The following is a 14053-nucleotide window of genomic DNA, read 5'->3' as shown; positions in this document are numbered from 1 at the left end:
ATATATATATATATTTTTTTTTTTTTCTTTCTTTCTTGGATTGTAATTGAATGCTGTAATTGTATTGAACATCATCCTGCCCAGGGACCTCAGATGCAAATTAGCTATCTTAGCTAACTCTGGCACAATTTGTGTTGTGTATGGTCCCTGTTAAATAAATAAATAAACTAAACTATTTACATCGTGTTTGCACTATTAGTTATGATGAATGCATTCATTATTGTGCAGAAATCGAGTTCAATGACAAGATGACTGCATTCCTGAGCTTAACATGAGTGTGATCGGCTACAATAATCATCACTGCAGCATTTCATGCCACACCATCTGAATAATGCCATATATTTTAATATAATGCTATAATCAACTCTTCATGATTAGTTAACCTTGAAAGCTGTAACAACAAATACATGCTAAATATGTATTATACTTGCTATTTCATATGCAAAGATGTCAGCCAATCACAGCAATGGGCGTTTACGCTGAAATCTCACAGCAGACACGCCCCTTCGAATCAGAGGCTAAATTAGAGAAGGGAAATTGCCTTTTATTTGTACATTATGATCACTTTTTATTTTATGTGCACCACAAGAAACATTATAAAACAATAAAACAATGCAGATCATGACCCCTTTATGAACAGTTGCAAAGTAATTCATTATTCAAAGGAAGTAATGTATGCATATTTTGCTTCTGTTAATAAGCAACTGTGATGCATGAATCCCTCAGCAAATCATTTGTTTAAAGAGAGACACTTTTCCCCACCTACTGGCATGAGTATGTAACCTGCAGAAAGAGTCACAATCCACACCACGCTGACGAATGTATATGTTTATACCGCAAAGAAAAGAAAAAGGGAAAAAAAAGTAAGGACTGGATAAACAGTTGTATAAAGTTATTAAAAATAAAGTTGACCTTCTTTTCTTTTCTCTTTGGATTAAAAGTACATTAACCTGACTGCCTGCTGTGATTTTTACATTATCGGATCGTTTAATCAAGAACATTGCCAGGGTTTGGCATTCGGAAAAGCTTCTAATTCTAAGTATCAAGATAACCGAATAAAATATTCTCCTTTATAAACCCCTTGCACATGCAGCCCTATTCGCCGTTTTACACTTCCTGACACTGAAGCCGACCTCTACAGGGAAAACGGGCCAAGTCAGCAGCAAGCATAAAGATTAGGAGACTCCGAGACACTGGAACAGGCCGAACAAAAAAACAATTGCCACCCAGAATGATCAATTACATCATTAAACCGCAAACACTGTTCCAAACCTTTATTTTCCTGCATGCTGTGCCCTTAAAGCCCCAAAACTCACAGCACACACATCCAAACACGCATTAATAGTCCATCTTAGAAACAATATCACCAATTTGTGGGTCCTCGTCCTTCTACATCTAAACCAATTGCCTTGTCTTATTTTAAAAGTCAAGAATTACTAAACATGGTTCGGGAGCAATTGACTCAACACACTTGAGTTTTTTCAAAGGGCCACCTGTGCCCAGTAAATATTTTTCTATCCACAGAGAAAATGAGCACAGAAATGAACTGCTAAGACATCCTGTATCACCAGTAATTTCCCAAGCTAGCCACTTGGTGTCGCACTGTCTAGGTTCTGCTCAAGGAGGTCTATAATACCTGCAGAGATGTTAGCATTCATGTTCATATCAATAGCAGTCGCCTGGCAAGTGCAGAGCTTTCTGGCAAAGCTCATAGGTACTCTCTGTTCCAGACAGAAGTTTTTGAGCCAATAGGCTGAGCTGCAAATCCTAAAGTGCCTGATCTGGAATTGGAGAAACATTAAGGCCTGACTGGCTGATGGAACCATAAGTGTGTTGTAGTCGAGACCAGCTCGAACCAGAGAAAATCCACAAACAAAGTTATAACTTAATTGTATCAACTTTTTAGATACGGAGAGCATGCACAGAGTAAGTGAAGAAACACTGCTGCCTTTTTAAAGCAACGTGAATGTGCTGGAGGGTGAGAGTCGGCCTTCTGTCAGACATTTTTAGGGGGAGATGCTCAGTGTTGAGACTGTCATTAGTCATCGTATCTGTATTCATTGTATTATTTAATTAAACAAGCTTTGTTTTTGTCCTACTTTTTAAACAGTAAATATATTAAAATGGCACAGATGAGACAAATAACGTAGGCATGTGACTTTCTGGAAAGAGGGATCAGAGCAGGTTGACGGCAGGTGGACACGGCGTAAAATAGAAGCGAGAGCAGGCCAGTCACGGGCGTGGGAGAGAACCTGGCGGGAGTCTTGGCCCTAACGTTAGTCTCAAGTCATGCGCAGCTGCACACAAGAAAATCACCAATCATTGGACATGTCAATCAAACATCAATTTAAAGCATTTTTTTTTTTTTTTACCAGGGTAGTCACATTGAGACAGTAGTCTCTTTTTCAAGTGAGCCCTGGCCAAGAAAAGGCAGCACATAGTTAAAAAGACACACAAAAACAAAGATGGACACAACATAAAACAAATACAATTTACAAGTGAGAATATGCAGGCTGTACACAACAAAACGTCTAGACACATTCACATGTATGATGCAAAATGTCTGCCAGATACGACTTAAAATCAGAGATGGAGATAAACATGTTTAGTTTCAGTTTTTTATGTAGTGCGTTCCAGGTTGATGGAGCATTGTAACGGTAGGCTGTTTTACCAAATTCGGAATAAACAGTAGGCACATTAAAAAGTATGCTATTGTTTGACCTGAAGTTATATCTATTGTTTGTTGCCAATGAAAATACTGATAAATATGATGGTAATTATCCAGTAATTGCGTTATAAATAAAAATCAACCAATTGCGTTTTCTGCGTTTAGACCGTGGTAACCAACCAGATAAGCGGTACAAATTGCAGTGATGTGTATTGTAGTCTGCTTTTGTTATAAATCGTAGTGCTGAATGGTAAACAGAATCAAGTGAACGCAATACAGACTTTGAGGCATGCATATAGATAATGTCGCCATATTAACATACAGTTATAATCATGAATTTTTTTAAATGGGACTCGAGTGGACTCGGGAATAAGTCCTAATATGTTTGAGTACAAGCCAATACTGAGTCCAAATGCACACGAGTCCATGACGAGACCAAGACCATTAAAATATGGTCTCGAGTCCGAGTCTTGAGTATACAACACTGACAAAATGCCTTTCATTAACGGCTTTCCACAGCAGTGACAGAAATGGAATAAATACAAAGCCGTGCACATGTTTTAAGAGCAGTTGGTCACTGGGAAATAAGCTACTGTAATATAATTAAATACATAGGCGGGGGACATAGTAAAGTGACTATTTGACAGTTTAATATGTCCCTTATATTATCCAGTTTATTATTTTATTTGCTCCTGTAAAAAAATATAAATAAAATAAAACATGCAATAAACAAAAATATTATGTCTCTTAAAGTCATTTATGAACATTGTCGTTTAAAATAATTATAATTTTACATGCGTAGTAATTCTGTCGCTCAACAAAGCTACTGAACAGGTCAAAACAATGCAGGCAAATACATGACAATATTCATAAAAGGAAATTATGTAAATTACACTGCATGGAAAGGCATCGTTTCTGCTAATAGCGGTGCAGTTTTACAACGCTCCCACCCCTGCGCAACTGGGATTTTAATCACTTCTGCTGTTAAAAGACCATGCAAGCTGCTAACTAACAGATCGGAGGCTACAATAATAGCACAATGCTCTTGTTTTAAATAAACACTAAAAACAGAGATGAGAACTAACAGCACTATAGCTACATTAATTACTGATACGTATTTAAAATAAGCAAATAATAATAGCGATACATCCCATGATCCCTAAATGCTGATGAAAGTGTCTGTGTCACTCCACTTCATTTTGAGCTATAATTAAAGTGTCCTCCTGAATGATGGAGACAATCCAATTCCTGTTTGCTTGCCCAGGGCAGCCAACTGACACTTAAAGCCATTAGGGCTGTGAAAAGCTAGAAGTCACTGCCGGCATGCAAATTCTGCTCTGAATTTTAGTTGCCATGGCAATACTATCAGATCCGGAGTAAAAAAAAAGTTGATTAGTAAGCTTGTCATGAGACAACTGCAAACACTCTTGAAATTAATTAATATTACTCCTTCTAACCTAGCCCTTCTAGCTATAATTAATCCTACTAAGTATTCAGACCAAACATCTCTCCTCCATGGCTGACCCAAATTCATAATGCTGAAATAAGAGAAAGGCTGACAACCTATATAGAGTCTGTGCAGGTTTAAACTTAAAGGGATGGTTCACCCAAAAACCACTGACTCAACCTCATTTCAGCTTCAAAAAGAGTAAAGGCCCTACCCAGAATACAGTATACAGATGCCCGCTCGGCCCCCAATGACATTGGCCAGTCATAGCAGTGGACATTTTCTGACAAGCCTTAAAGATTTACACAAAAAAAATCTTGGTTTTGATTATTATTATCTCTATCATGGTCACACTCCTGTGACTTTGCAGTTCTTCATGCATGAGAGTTTATGATCTGCATGCACCTTAAGGTTCATATCAGTCTAAACTTCTGATATATGGTTTTCTGAGCGCACACACCCGAAGCGCGCACACACACAGAAAGCTGTGTGTCAGACGGAGCGTCCCGTGAGTATTAAACTTCTTAAAGTTGCGCTTAAACTGTCAAACACAAAAAGTTCATAGCAAGTTAAAGAGTTACTTCAGCGATTAGCATATGGCTTTGTATCAGTAGAAACCCTGGAGTTTGTTCAAATGATTGTGCAGTTTCCCAGTGCTGAAGTACCCTTTAAAGTTAAATAGGAAGTAAATAAATCACATGTGTATATTAGATCTGTGTATTAAAGTGACAGAAGCGTAACATACAGTACCTACTGCTGTATCTGCTGTTAATATGAATCAAACAGAAAACCACACACTGTTACTGACTAAATAACTTTAGTAGCTTTAATAAGAATACATTTCTTAAATTTCTTCTTATAAACATGAACTGTGTATGGCTCAATGGTGGCGGGGCTATGCTAATGAGGAGGAGTCTGACAGCAGTTGTGGGCGGGACCTAAGCATTTGTGATGTCACAAAAGTTACAATCTGCAAACGGCTTATACTGAGACATTGCTTATGATTTGTGGGAGTTAAAAAAAAGAGGAGTGGTGGATTTGTATCATTATAGGGTGGTTGTGTACACACCATGTAAATGTGACTTTTGCATAACAGGTCCCCTTTAAAGCTCCACTGTGTGATATTTTCCCCCATCTAGCGGTGAAAAGGTATATGATCATCCAGTGAATAATAGTTTCTGTTCCTCTCAATTCTGATTTCGTTTTAACTGCTACGGTGGCCAATTTAGTCCAAGATTAACATGGCAATGTTCACATTCGACACGGTGCCATCGAGTGTTAAAACGTGAAAGGCGAAGCTTGAATTTACGGGTATGTCCCGCTTTGGCTAATGTACTTTCAAGATGGAGGGGCAACATGGCGACCGGCATTCGAACCCCTCACCCGTATGTATTTTCAATGGCATATTATAAACTTACGAGGATACTTTATTACTTGAAAGAAGTAAATATACATTAATGAGCACATTTATTTTTGAATATGTTTTTAGCTAAGAATAAACTAAAAAAGTTATACAGTGTAGCTTTAAAGCAGCTGAAGTTTAAAACTAATATTTTTTCTCATTTATATACCCCCCTCCCCCCCAAAAAAAACATGTCAAGGAACAAGCTTAACACCTTTAAAGGGACAACATTAAGAGCTCAACAGATTTCGTTTTAATCAATCCAAATCAGTCAAGTGTAAACACACCCATGACATTAATCTCATATATATTTATTGAATTTGTACAGATGTTCAGACTCACCTCTGCAGACAGGTCTGTGATCAGTCCATGCCGCGAACACCTCCGCCACTCTCTGACACGTGATGCTCTTGGAGCCCTGCAGAACGTGATCTTCATCACAGATGAACTGGGCTGTGGCACCAATACTGTGGGGATCAGGACCCATATGCACAGAATGACAAACAAATCAGATCCAACACACATCCATTAGCATGACTGAATGATCAGGGCGAACGCCATTTCATTTGATGCATGTGAAAATAAGGCTGTGCACGGCTACCAGTACAGCTCAACAGGTTATAAATGTGTGTACCGCGGTATCAATCATTCAGCCAAGACGGCACTGAAAAATAATGTGCATCTTTAGAAAATGAACTAACATTTAAAATGCCTTGTACTTTTAGGTCTATGCAAGCACACAACACACAAAGAAGTTAGAGAGGAAAGTATTGCGACATGCACAAGAGAGGGATAAATAAATGAAAGCATATCAAAAGAGCTTCTTATCCTCCTTGCGATCGATACTATGGAGCGACTTGATTCTCTGTAAACCTCTAGCTTGAAGCTTTCTCCATTTCTTCAATGCTTCCTTCAGTCTGGAGTTGGACAGATCTCAACAAATCCACTCAGCAAACTCCGACACTGACCTTTCATGTACTTTAATTTGAGGGAAAAAAAATCCTGTGCGTGAAAACGTACAAACACGAACCGTTTCTGCAATCCTAAAGCCGTGTTGCACAAAAACCTGGAGTATAATGTCAGTGTCTCAGTTGGAATCGGCTAGCCCTAATTAGTGGTTCCGTTCGCATACTGTCAGCTTCCCCGTGGAGCTGGTATTAGCTTGACATTGGGAAAGTCTTGGAAGGGTCTGGCCTGGAGAATATGATTTATGTGCTCTGGGAGTGCTAAACAGAGGACACTACTGTAAGATATTCAGATGCTACAATATTAATGACATGTATCGGTGAAGATGCGCTATATCCATATTCAGGTTTCATCTCTCCTTGGAAAATTTTATATGTAAGGGCTGACTGTAGAATATCCCAGATTATATTACACAACTAAACTACTAGTCAAATAAATAAATATGTGGACATGAAATATTGATTCGAGTTGAAATGATACAATTATCAAATAGCGATAGATTCTATTTATTGCACTATATTTGCAACAAGTGTAAATAATAGTTAGATGCTATTTAGACTTATAAATAGTGGCAGACACTGTGTACCTCAGTGTTGTTGTACATAAAACGGTATAATAATAACATGGTGTAAATGATTATTTATTAAAATTATTGAATGCGTGCACCTTATTGGGACAATAAAGCCCTTCTTACACTGACTCATAACCCTAACAGATAAGCACTTTATTATTAAACACTTGTTAGACACTATTTTCACGATTCAAAAATATTTTCTTAATTTTTAGTTAAAATAAATACATTTGCCATCTGATGCGTGATGGGAAAAGGGAATAGAGCAAGTTTGGCAAAAGGCAGATTTGAATTTGCATCAAAACTTCCTATGACACGTCGTACACCAACACTATTCATTCTGTATATAATCCAGTGTCTTCCGTAATGTTGTCGGCCCGGGCCAAAAGTCAGTGGGCGGAGTTAATGTAAATAGCCTCTGTCAACAAACTGGGCTATTTGCACTAAGTGTAATTAGACACTCCATTATTTATATAAAACTTACAATTTAAAGTAAGCAGCTTTAGAGTTTTAAACATGAAAAACAGTCAGTGTCTCTATCAAAATGAACATATCAGTTTCTACTATAAAGTGGCTCTCCAATGTGTTAAAGTTTTTACTCGCAATCGTCTGAGCTTGAAGGACTGAATGGAAGAAATAAACTGAAGAAGATTTCCACGTCAAAGAAGGCGGAGCCTCAGAGCCACACCCACCTATTGCATCATCATCACCACAGACCAATGGTAGTTCGGAAGTGTTTATCAGCCAGAGTGAACTTTTCTGGAAAGTTAGCATTGGCAGGATGTTCTGAATTACCGAAATGAACTTAGTTTTGGCCTGATTTTGATTGAAATGACATCACACAAGTTTTGTTTTCCAGATTTGCTTACAGTATATCAGGGCCGCTAGGAAACCTCAGAATGCCACGAATGATTAATCAGAACATCCAATGCTAGCTGTCTTGGTGGAGAATGCAGGAATAACAAATACCTTCCACTGAAGTCATCATTGGGACACGCTGTACCTAAGAATCATTACCTAAAGTCGTTGCCAATGCGCTTGCCATTTTCAGGTTCCCCCGGGTCTGGGCAGGAGTTCGAGGCCTGTTTGATTCCTCCTTCATTTACTGCAAATTCAGAGCACAGTTAGCCATTAGACACACACACACGGATAAACTTCATTTTCCTCATGCAAGCCTCATGCAAACGGCTTTACAGAACTGCTGACATTGAAGAGGAGGCGGAGCTGACATGTGAACACAGACATAAACACAACGCGCACACACACACACACACTCAAATCATCTAATTGATAACCATTAACACATCCCCACAAATGTGTCTCAGCGCAGTTGTCGCTTTGTAAGAGTGTGACTACATCATTGAAAGTTGAGATACTGAATAAATCCCAGATCGTATTAGCAGCTTTTCATGTTAAATTGAGGGCACACTTTATTATCTGTACTGTTAATAGGAGATTATAGTTGTTGAACACTATGACAGAAAAAAGGACTTTTCTATTGAACCCTTGTTCTATATATAGAGTAAGTATATCAACATTATTGATTTAAATGCTGTGTTATGCATGATCTAATCTCATAAAGGCTGAGGTTAGAGTTGGCATGGGTCATGTGACTAGTCTTTCTATCTGAGGCTGAGAGGACCGTCACCTCTCATTTTCCAACCGAGTGAACCTGACTTCAAATTCAGCCCTTTACACACACTCCATACACACTTGTATGTCTATAGGGTGATGAAATTGATGCACAATTAATATTGCATTTAACCATGCAGTTAAAATATGCTGATTGGAACAAAAACAGGTTTTAACATAATGCAGAAACGCTCGCTATCATCAGCATGCACACAAGCACAGCACAGTAAAATGATTCCCACTGTATTGAAGACACTCACTTTTATGCATCCTGACTTATTAAAGAAGCTTTCCAGTGAAAATGCAGTGTATTGTACTTTGTGTACCAGTAGCTGTACATATTGTTACTTTTTTAACCGGATGTTTGCATTTGTTTTACTGCTGTCCCTAAAACTTTTAATGCCTGAGACAAACTAATGAGGAACAGTGGATTCCCTTAATTTCTGTGTTGTGATTCAGATTTATAAGCACCTGGATGTTAAAGCCCTTTAAATGAGGCTCAGTATGTCCCTCCAGAAATGGCTTGAGCTTGAATGATGGAAATGTGGTCATGATACAGGACGAGGAATGACTACTGATAGCAGAACTTATTTGCAAAGGCTGTTCCCGTTTTTTAACGGCAATTTAATACATTATGCAAACAATTTTTAAAAATCGATTGCCTAATTTGAATATTCAAGACACTACTTTAGCTTTATCTGCTGAAATATTGCATGCTCAAGTGCTGCAATTGTTTAGTGAATTTACCCCACAGGTTAAAGTTAACGAAAAGCTTAAGATTAAAGCGGAAAGATGAGACAATGTAACATTATCCATGAGTTATGAACAAGATCATCGAGTGATTCTGAGGAAAGAACAAGAAAAGCAAATGAGAAAAAACAATATGTTGCAAATTATAAAAGGACGAAAGACTGATAGATTGTTCTTTAGTCATCTTACCAAGCAACTAGAGCCTCATTTGAAGAGGCAATTCACGTCAAAGCAGTTAGAACATCATGAAACCGCTATACTTTCAGCAAAGGTTACTGCAACCTGATTCTCCTCAATTTTCATGCTTTTTACAGATTCAATCTAGCTTCTTCATTAACTAGTAAAGGTTTTTGGAAAGGTGTAATGGGAAAATGGAGCACATGCAAATGTCAAACCAAATACAAAGGTTGATTTTGTTAAAGAACGGGTGAAAGTGTGACTAACATCAAAAGCAACAGCTTATCAAAATGTGATTTTCCTGTATTTTGCAGAGCTTTGAACACTGAGGTACTCAGCCCACACTGTGATTAAGTTAATTAACATTAATATCCATTCCATTAATCCATGCTTATACTTCAAAGCAACTCCCACTTTACCTGACAGCTGACACGCACAGTCCATGGACTTTTACCAAGATTTGAAGTTAATACAATTTAAGTTTTAAATAGTCAAAGTCAACTCAAATATCCACTTTGTTACTTAGTACTTCACATTTCAAGCTGACTAAAGTTAAAATTTTAAGGCAACACACTCACTTTTATTAAGCAGCTAAATATATATATATATATATATATATATATATATATATATATATATATATATATATATATATATATAGTCATTTGATTTGAAACAACACATTTTTTAAAGTATATATTGAGTTGATTTGAAAAAAGTTGTGATAACTCTGAAAATTGTTTTTTACAGTGTATAAAAGTCTAACAATTAATTACAAAATATTACATGCGCAATGTCTAAAAACCTAACAAAACACAGTATAATATCCAACTGCCTTGCTTCAAAAATTGGTTATTTACCTCAGTCAAACAAATCAGGGGAAACAGCCAGAGTTTAATTTGAATGGAAATCTCCAGGATGTGATGAATGTGGACTTATATCAAAGGTGACAACAGCAAATAACAAAAACTACACATGAAGAAATTAACATGGTGAGATCTATCTATCTATCTATCTATCTATCTATCTATCTATCTATCTATCTATCTATCTATCTATCTATCTATCTATCTATCTATCTATCTATCTATCTATCTATCTATCTATCTATCTGTCTGTCTGTCTGTCTGTCTGTCTGTCTGTCTGTCTGTCTGTCTGTCTGTCTGTCTGTCTGTCTGTCTGTCTGTCTGTCTGTCTGTCCGTCTGTCTGTCCATCCATTCACGTCCTCATTCACCAGTCAATCCAAACATCCATTTCAATAATGATTTCTCTCTGAAAAATGACCACAAACAAACAAATCAACCCTGAACATCAAGAAAAACTAAAGTTTGCATGTTTCATCTCATCTCTGATGTATCATCTCTGTAGTGTGAATGTGTTAGAAAAAGCACTGCTGTATCTGCACACATGTGCAAGGTGTATTAACAGATTTAGATGCTTTTGAAGCTAACAAACACTGATGCTTTGAACCCTACAAGTGCACTGGATTGTGCTCTGATTCTAGATAAAAACTGACACAAAATTAGAAATAACAAATACATTAAAGCCTGCAGCTTTTTGTTGAATCCCAGACAGTTGAGTTGACAATTGAGAAGTGCATATCATCACTGTCTGGTGGAAACCATATATCTCTATATTGTATCTTTTGTTTTATTTTTTTCCATAATCAATATTATTGGTCACCCTTTTACATCTGTGCGTGGGGTTTGCATATATTTAATATGCAAATATATTTATATTTATTATATTTAACAACTCCATTGTAACTCCACTGGATCCTCAAATGTGTGTAAAACCATAACACTCCACAATGACTCAAAAAACACACATACTGTACATTATTTGCTGGTCAAAATATTTATAACAAAAATACCAATAACAATGTTTTTTTTTTTCTTCATTCCCTGACAACATTTGATTTAATTCATTTTCAGACAACAACATATGTAGTGTTTACTAAAAACTAAATAAAGACCAGTTAATACTGCTTATGCAAGTGATAAATGGCAATACACGGATTAGCATTATCATATGGACATTACAAGTGTGCACATTAATTAGGAGAATTTGGCATAAAATAACAACTCAAATCCTAACTGTAATCCTAATGCCTCTAAAAAATATATTTAACATCTTTAGGTGTCTGTGTAAAGAAAGAATATACATCCCCAAAACAACATTTGGTCAACTTCCCGTTACAGTTTTTTATTAAATTTGTCAACAAAAGCATCAATTTTGTGCACATACGGTGCAATGAGGCAAAGGACAGAGGACAGGACTGACTGACATCTTGACCGTATGCCTTTTGGAGAAAGCTTGATCAAATTCAGCCCTGCTTTTGGTTGTAAGACCATGTTGGTAAAAAAAAAAAAAAAACCCGGAAAAAAGCCCTTTAAAACGTGATTAAAATGTCTAAAATGACAGACTCTGAAGTCTTTGTAGCCCCCCTCCCCCCATCTCCTCTCACCTCCCTCGTAAAAAACGCCTCGTGATTTTCTCAATTTTCTTTTATTTTCAATGTCAATTAGTCATGATTTCTGCAGGAACATTTTATTCTCCTGATTGAATTTGTGACCAGTTATAGTCTGATGTAATTCCTCTACCTTCAGTGATGAAATTTGCTGAAACCTCTTCATTGTAGCTAACTGAACATCATGAACTCTCTGGGAACTCAAAAGGGCTAAAAGTTAGCAAAAGTACTTGTTAGCAAAAATAATCTTGTTATATTGTATTGCTTAGTTGACCTTTGTGATTAAGCATTTCAAAAGAAAAGAAAATCGTAATTTAAAAGCTGCAGTATGTTGAAAACAGCTTCACTGCCGATAGATTGTACTGATGCTCAGCTAATGATAAAGATAACTCAAAATAGTGACGTTTGTCCTTAACCAACAATTGAAATAAAATAGAAACTATACAATTAAAATAAACATATAAATAATAAATTTCATACATAAAAATAGTTGAAAACAGCAGCATTTTGTTGAAGAAAATAAAGAAAACTAAAAGGATCTGGAAGTGTGAAATAAATAAATAGATAAAATAATAGAAATAAATAAATAAAGCCATGCAGCGGTTATTTACACCAAATTTACACTATGTAAAAATAGAAGATTTTTCCTTGCAATAAGGCCAAGTGTCCACCAAAGCATTTATTCATGCGTCTGGCTTGCGTATCCAGTTGTTTTCAATGGGAGCGGCGTGTTTTTAGAACGGCGTGAGCGCAATGAAGCGCTGGCTGAGTATTTCAGGCATTTTTCAGTATTGAGCGCTCTCTGTTTTTTACTGCTCGCCAAGAGCTGAAGAATGTTCAACACTGAGTAAAATGCAGCGCTCATCACTTTTTACCCAGCCATCCAATCACAGTGGAAGAGAGGCGGGACAAATACCACACCAAGCAGCCCTCCAAAACACTATTACTAAACGCACGCTAGACATTTTATTTTCTTCATTTGTATTGAAATAAATAGCTTTCCGATCTGATATGTGATGGCAAAATGCAGATTTGAAATCGGGGAGATTTGCATCAAAACTTTCTGCCACGCATCTTACCTCAACACTATTGATACTTTTAACCATATATATCCATAATAAGGGCTAGATATCTTACGGCGGAGTCACCATCGTCATCACCATCTTGTCACAGACAAGCTTTCTGTCGGGCTCTGTGGAACCTGATGTAAGATGAGTGATCTGTACGAACATAAATACTCTTATCTCGTTGAAATCTAGACGGATTTACAAATGGTTTGGTTTCTTACAAACGTTATTAAAATGGCTATAAATCTGGATGCTTTAACACGTTGAAATTGCAGCTTTTCGTTTCGATAAACGACTTAATCGTGCAGCTTGTGTATCACGGCTAACTTACGTGCACATTATCAAGGCTGAGACCACAATCGAGCTGTTCAATTATATAGGTTTAATTACACCAATAACGATTTTATGACAACCAATCTTTTGTCTAGTTAAAATAAACTTAGTTTGCATGTTTTTTTTTGTTTAATTTAAAAAAAAATATATATATATATTTTATTATAATAGTGATATTCTTATTATAAAATCATATATATATATATATATATATATATATATATATATATAGCTAGCTCTGAAAAAAAATCAGAGCTGTATATGTGTATAAATATATAAAATTTCTCATGTGGCCATTCGGTACACAGTTTTAGTAGCCTATATATTGATTTAACATAAATATATATATATATATATATATATAAAATATAAAATGCGATTTAACATAAATACCTTGCGTGTATGTATATTCATTACACCTATCTGTTCTGTTCAATGTTACTTTCATATTGAAGTCCATGGTTATAATTATTCATAAGTATGTAGTGTCATAACTACATCTCTGACATTTATAACAAACGAAACAGTTTGAAAATTGGTTGAAAATTGAGCAAGTTATGGTTATTTAA

The 14053-nt window shown here is 36.3% G+C and overlaps 1 protein-coding gene across 2 annotated transcripts in view; it reads right to left on the bottom strand.

Annotated features, from left to right (window-relative positions):
* csmd3b (CUB and Sushi multiple domains 3b) overlaps positions 1 to 14053 on the bottom strand; it is a 500836-nt gene that overhangs the window by 279449 nt on the left and 207334 nt on the right. For both annotated transcript variants that reach the window (XM_067425814.1, XM_067425815.1), the window contains exons 8-9: positions 8072 to 8159; positions 5860 to 5984 (exon numbers count right to left, since the gene is read on the bottom strand). In XM_067425814.1, the coding sequence (XP_067281915.1) occupies positions 5860 to 5984; positions 8072 to 8159 (213 nt within the window). The remainder of the gene's footprint in view (positions 1 to 5859; positions 5985 to 8071; positions 8160 to 14053) is intronic.

This window comes from Pseudorasbora parva, chromosome 19, assembly GCF_024679245.1.
Source record: "Pseudorasbora parva isolate DD20220531a chromosome 19, ASM2467924v1, whole genome shotgun sequence".
Lineage (NCBI taxonomy): Eukaryota > Metazoa > Chordata > Actinopteri > Cypriniformes > Gobionidae > Pseudorasbora > Pseudorasbora parva.
This window is presented reverse-complemented; position numbering and strand designations above follow the sequence as displayed.